The following is a 6,854-nucleotide window of genomic DNA, read 5'->3' as shown; positions in this document are numbered from 1 at the left end:
CCCCCCCCCCTCAAAACACTGTGCTGTATCATTACTTTCTTTGTTGAAATAATGGCTTACCCCTTTTATTTTTAAGGAGTCTTCATATAGAAATATGCAATTTAAAGCCTCCAGCTCTAATTTTTTAAATATTTATTGTGCACCTTTACAAATGCCACTGCAATGGCCTTTGAGCATTGTTTTCAAACATGTTTGAATGTTTCAATTTGTTCGTTGTAGCAATGCAAATTTTATTGAGAGAATACGGGGGTCGGGGGGTGGGTTAAGATCAACTAAAATTATCAATATGGAAACAGCCTAAAACCATCCTGCTAATTGGTTATACAGCATTACCCAGCATCAGCATGATAAAGAACACATCCTTATCCCTGCATTATAACAAAGTATCACCATAAATGTGTCAGAAAGTGTTAGCATAGGCATTTGCAAAGAAGCAGTGCGATGCATGTACAACCATGACATTTAAGGGGGAGATTTCTTTTGCAGCAAAGGCAATGCCACTATTTCGTGAAATGCGAGTCTACATGAGATGGATAAATCATGCAAAGCAAAAGCAACAGAAAACAAAAATTTGGAAGGGGAGGAACTAGCACGCCCACGCCCACACACACACACACAAAGCAAGTAAAAGCTCTTACTGTGTAACAAGCTCGCCAAAGTTTTCATCAGGGCAGAATTTTCTAGGACGGCCTCGTTGAATATGACGGCCCCGTTTAAACTCTTCATCATCAACAGTCCAAAAGGACCCAAACTCATCCTCTACTCTGATAAAGCACTTATGCAGGGATAGGTTGGTGCGAATAGCACCCTGGGATAAGATCAGCAAACGAGATGAAGTGGAAACAAAGTGACATGGGATCGGGGAATAGAACAGACATCAAATACAGGGGAAAGGAAAAAGAAAATAAAATGCAATAAGCATAAGCAAATGGATTGTGAGGGTTAATATGCATTGCCACCTAAAAGCTACTAGCATGTGATGCAAAACAAACACCAAGCAAGCAAGGGCAAGGGGACTGGTGGGCATACAAACGATAGTGATGAAATGCTCTCTGTTGTTTCTCCTTGACTGAAACAAGGTGAAACTACCCTGGATTGATCTCTAAACACCATCTAGCAGCCAAAGCCTCTATGTTAAAACTGTAAGCATGATCCAAGCTAGGCTAAGAAGTTCAAACATGGTGGACATACCCACTGATCTTTTGTGGCCTTCGTTTTTGGAACTCTACTTCATCCACTGTCCATACTGCCCCTTTTACGTTTTCTACTCGCACAAAACACTTGTGAAGACTAAGATTATGACGCACTGCATTCTGCAGCAAGTATAAGAGAGAAAATATTGAAGAAGAAGAAAAAAACTTTCCATGAGAAGAAGAGACTTAGCATTGTCCATGAACAGCAGCATTGTCAGCTGGCAAGTCCCCTTTCCCTCACCCGCCCTCCGCATTGGACTGCATCATATTTATATGTTTTTAAGATTTGCAAAAGAATAACATAAAATCAGCTCCAGATCCCTTGATTAGCCATCAGGGTTGGGTTTCTTTTAAAGAACATGACCAACATTCAACCTGGGCAAGAATTAAAAAACAACAACACGCAATTGTCATTTTAATTGCTTTGTCACCCCAGGAGCTTGTATAGAACCAAGGCATAGTAGAACAGGGCTAAAGGATTTATAAAACAAAAGGCAAACTTTTTTTTGGGGGGGGACACACATCCTACCATGAAAAAGGGAAGGAAGAGTGCGATTAAAAACCTGGGTAAAAACTGAGGGTCTGGTTTTGTAAAACTAAGTTTTCATGATCTGCTAAAAGTTCAAGAAATGTTAGTCATGAGTAAAAATTCCATACATAGGTTGGATCCAGATTAAGTTAGTTGAACTCAGTGGGACATGCTAATCATGTCTTCATTTGAGTCCCACTGATTTAAATGCGAACCGAGTGCAAGTATCTTAGTCCAGATCCAACCCACAGCAACACATTTCAGAAAGCAGAAATATATCAAGACATAGCTCTGGGGGTGAAAAAAGTCTTTCACCACATACTCCAGTAGGGAAGCTGCCTTTCATTCCTGAATTCTGGCTAAGCATTTGGTAGATCCATGAAGAAACACCCAAACAAAAATTCACTGCTTGTAGTAAATAAATGTCCACTGAGTCATGTTTCTGAAGGCCTCACCAATTCCATAATTGTTTTCGGATTCACACTTCCAGCAACCCGTACTTCAGTACTGCATAAAATATCCCATTTTTGAGTCACCCATACCACTGAAGTACAGTACAGTATTGTATTGTATTGTATTACTGCAGAGGGACAAAGCCCGCTGTTCCCCTCAACCCCTAACACTACCTACCCTAGTCTCCAGGAAGGCAAGCAGCATGCTCTTCCCCTGTACTATCCAAGCTACTTCATCTGTCCCAGTGCTTGCTATCACTTAAAAGGCAACTGATAGCTGGTAGAAAGGGAGCAGACCGGAAATATACACAGGTCAGTAACTAGCATCTACCAACTGTCAATGGGGAGGCTAGTTTACAGGCACAAAGCCAGAAAAAACATATGGACAGGTGTATAAGTAAACAAAAGACTAAGTTCCATATTCATGAAATCCTGTATATGTAGTGAAAGGCATTCTAATCAGGGCTGTCTAAAATCACTGTGCAAACCAAGGTTAGGCATAACACATTTATCATATTAATTAAACAGCGGAGGGAGGTCTGTGTTACAACGGGGGAGGGGATTCCAAGAATCCTTTGATACTGCAGTTTCTCAGCGTAACTAATTTCCTTGCCCTTGTAGCATATCCATTTCCCCAGAAGCGGCTAAACAGACAGTCCAATGTATTTGAACAAATCCAGAGCTATATATGCGTTTTTGGCAGAAAGAAAGTTAATAAATCGCCGAAGACTCCTATAACCACATAACGTGGAAGCTGTTGAGGATCTACAATGTGAGTTCGTTACTTCTGTTGCTCTACAAGCCAAGGCTGGGTGAAAAGCCAAGCCTTTAAGCCGGGTGAGATCCATCACACCGTCCCACAATTTCCACTCCATAATTTCACTATATGAACAACTTTGGCTCTGATTATTTCCTTTCTGAAAATGTGTTTAAGGAACGGCAGAATGGTAACTGGAATCCTGCACATGAGTGGAGCCTGGATATCTAAACACATGGGGATCAAACCAGTCAGTCCCTTACTTATGCTTGATTCTATGTGCACACAGTTCTCTCATGAGCATAGCTCTCCACCTGGAGGAAGATTGGTAAACAGGAGTTGTGGGTGTCAACAGCACCACACACAGGTGCAGCACATGCTGGGATTTGTGGAGGGGGGGGCTGTAAGGAGATTGTGGCAGGCAACTGGACCAGCACCATGAAGCCTTAATTATAAGGAATTTATTTTTGAGTTGGGAAAATGAAGTGAATAGGATTATATATGTATTATTATTCCTGTACAGTCTTCTTAATCCCTTCTCACAATGCTACTGTTGACCAGGAGTGGAAGACTTCTACCTCTCTAGGAAGCAGTTGTCTATGACAATTGCTCCCCATGTGTAGAGACAACACAGTCACTGTGTCTGACATGGCCGTAAGAAAAAAATAAACTAACAGGAGATGACTTTGTGATTTTGATTCTCACTGTCAGTATGAGAAAGGGAAAAAAACTGCTCTGTACAATAAAACCACAACACCACACACCATACAAAAACAATGCTAATTACCCTTGAATAAAGTGTTTGTTGTTTTTTATCTGAATAAGCTCTTCTTTATAAAAAACATTTACCTGGCACAGCAGTATGTATATATATGTATATGTATATGTATATGTATATGTATATGTATACACACACACACACACACACACACACACACAGAGAGAGAGAGAGAGAGAGAGAGTGGTACCTCGGGTTACAAACACCTCCTTTTACAAACACTTTGGGTTACAGACTCCGCTAACCCGGAAGTAGTACCTCGGGTTAAGAACTTTACCTCAGGATGAAAACAGAAATCGTGCAGTGGTGGCAGAGGGAGGCCCCATTAGCTAAAGTGGTGCTTCAGGTTAAGAACCGTTTCAGGTTAAGAACGGACCTCCAGAACGAATTAAGTTTGTAACCCGAGGTACCACTGTATTTGCTTTGGGGTGACATTTCACTGGCTAGTAATCAGTTTGCTATCAATTTGGAATAGATTCACCCTAAATGAGTGAAGCTGGACTTGATCTGATCCGGGCCCAAGTTAAGTTGGTTTAAAGATTGGTTGCAATTTAAGTTAAGGGTCTGTTCTGTTACCAATGATACCATGCCAAATTCTCAAATGATATGTTCAGCTTTTAAGGGTGATAGCATTAGGATCCAAGGAAGATAGAGTTCCCATGGATCTTTGGGAGCCTACATCACAATCCAAGGCAACTGTACCTCCCATGGATCCCCGTGCCTAGTAGCCACAAAGATAATACAGAAAGGCCTCTGCAGTGTAAGTCAGTATGGAAAAGGGAAGGGGGGGATCAGGTGTCAGGCTCTAAGCCTAACTTCAAAGGGGACATTTTAATAGACTCTGGGGCTTTCAAAACTGGGGAAGTTCATTTCTGAATCCTCCAGTTCTAAAGTTTAGAGCCATCTTGTCTGATTCAGTAAAGTGATTGGTTAAAAAAAAAGGCTCTAAAGGCTTTTCCCATCCCCCCCCTTTTTACTTGCGAATCTGATGCCAACACCTGAATCTTAATGACCACAGTAAATGTTGGCCCTTCTTTCGAGAGAGAAATGCAAAATGAGTGACAAGAGTTAATGAACATTGATCAGACCTGTAAAAAGTGTGGGACTGTAGCTGATGTGAGGTAGAGTAAGCTAAGCGATGATGAATTGCCCAAGGCCACTCAGTGAGCTTCCGTGGTGGTGTATTTAAAATGTATTCTTTTAGATAGTAACAGGTTATTTTTATATTTTATGTTCACTGGGAAATCTCCAATGAAAATGTGATAGAAGTACTGCACATCAGACAAAAACAAATATTGCTGAGAGGGGATTGGATTCTGAATTTTCCAAACCTAAGCTCAATATGGTAACTCCATGTACCAAACAAGCTTTCAAGTGTTGTCTAAGTTACTGATCTGAATCATCAGGTAGAAACCTCACTGGCTATGAAGTCTACAGATGTGGCCGATTACATCTGTTGCAGGGTGATAACCAATGCTAGTTGGAGCAGATCCAATGAAATGGGTTGACTTAGGTAATGTTCTCCATTAATTTGAATGGTTCTGCACTGAGTATGACTTAACACTGAAAATTACCCACAGAGTTTTGCTTTCAGAACAGAATCACCAAATTGTTATTTTTTAAAAATTCTATTGCCACCTGCCCCCCTCTTCTCTTCACAGTTCAAAAGTGGTTTGGGCCTTCAGGATTAAAGCTTTTTAAAGGTGGCACCAGTGATGTTTCCCCCTTTCTTTTCTTTAAAAAAGCTGCTGTGCCAAATCCCCAAACCACTTTTTGAAATGAGGGGAAGATAAAGAGCAGTTTAGGGTTGGGGGCTTTTTAGAAAGAAACTCTGCAAAAATAATAATAAAAAAAAAAATCAGATGCCATGTGTGCCACTTTGTACTGTAGCCATTTTAAAATAAAGGGAGTATTCTAAGAGAATTTAAACACACAGTGAAATTAACTAAACAGAGCCAAACTATTGAAATTTAAAGCACCAGGGGTATTTTTGTTAAATTGCTAGATTTAATATTTTTATTGGCTTGCGTCTTTACTGCTGTGCCCAATTAACCTGTATTGTGTTTCATAATACACTAGTGAATGTTTTGAGAAGTTGGCATGTTAATTTAAGGCAGGTGTATCAGCTGGCTGAAAAGCCAGTTTTCTATGAATCCTTGGAAAAAGAGTTTGCGGCTTCCAGTTAAAAGAATGTGTACATAAAACCACCATCTGATAAAGCTTCTTCTTCACCCTTTCCCCTATATCTCAGCAGCTGAAATGTTTTCAGTGCTGGGAGCAACTACATAGGCAGACTGGTAGTTTAATCACAGAAGGTGGAGACAAAAAACAGCAATGGGCATCTAAATTAGCAGCAAATTTCAAAGACAGTAGAATATTTCTGCCAACCAGCAAGTTGTTTGTGGAAGATAACGAGGCACCCTGTGTGTGTCAAAACAACTGATCTAGATTTCAAAGTCCACACACCGTTACAAACAGTTATGTCTGCAGCACTATCTGTTCTGTACATGTCAAATACTAAAGCAAGAGGTACGCATGGCAATAAGGTATACCTTCCACGTTGCTGCATTGCGTCTGAAGTAGGCAAACATTCGCGTGAACCAATTGTAGATTTCATTTAGTGTTAGCTGCTTTTCTGGAGATTCAAGAATGGCCTGTAAAGCAATTAAAACTCAATAATGATCTAAGACAAAATGAGCAGAAAAAACACTTGCATATTTGTTTGAATAAATAAAACAAAACGTGACTCTTGAGCACAAAATCGAAAAGAAGGTTTCACGCTACAATCTAAGATTAATGGTTGTATTTAGTAGCTCAATGGCAAAATTCAAAATGGAATTATCTAATTGTTTTGAGTTTTATTTCTGTTTCCTTACAGAAATATTAATTTATTAGTCATTCATAAAGCAGAATCAAAGAGAAATGCAAAACATTTCACTAGCTGATTAAAGCTTAGTAATTATTTTGAGCTCAGATTAATTCTAGGGATCAGAGATTACTGTAGCTTGTGATAATTGACTTGCCATCTTTAAACAGGCTCATTTTCACTGTTGTGTGAAATGAATTTCCTAATAATCACATCGTATAGTAATACTTAATCAAAAGCAATTATGGTATATGTATTGCAGTTGTGAGAGAAAGAAAA

The 6,854-nt window shown here is 39.7% G+C and overlaps 1 protein-coding gene across 50 annotated transcripts in view; it reads right to left on the bottom strand.

The window, feature by feature from the left end:
- FOXP1 (forkhead box P1) overlaps positions 1 to 6,854 on the bottom strand; it is a 546,942-nt gene that overhangs the window by 23,451 nt on the left and 516,637 nt on the right. For 25 of the 50 annotated variants that reach the window (XM_083491883.1, XM_083491880.1, XM_083491888.1 and 22 more), the window contains 2 exons: positions 6,262 to 6,363; positions 1,192 to 1,313 (listed from right to left, as the gene is read on the bottom strand). In XM_083491883.1, coding sequence (XP_083348009.1) covers positions 1,192 to 1,313; positions 6,262 to 6,363 — 224 coding nt within the window. Of the gene's footprint in view, positions 1 to 638; positions 809 to 1,191; positions 1,314 to 6,261; positions 6,364 to 6,854 lie in introns of all 50 variants that reach the window. The other 25 variants (XM_083491912.1, XM_083491893.1, XM_083491875.1 and 22 more) reach the window with 2 other exon arrangements.

This window comes from Podarcis liolepis (assembly GCF_965112155.1).
Source record: "Podarcis liolepis genome assembly, chromosome: 2".
In the NCBI taxonomy this organism is placed as follows: domain Eukaryota; kingdom Metazoa; phylum Chordata; class Lepidosauria; order Squamata; family Lacertidae; genus Podarcis; species Podarcis liolepis.
The sequence above is the reverse complement of the archived record's forward strand: the minus strand, read 5'-3'. Positions and strand labels throughout refer to the sequence as shown.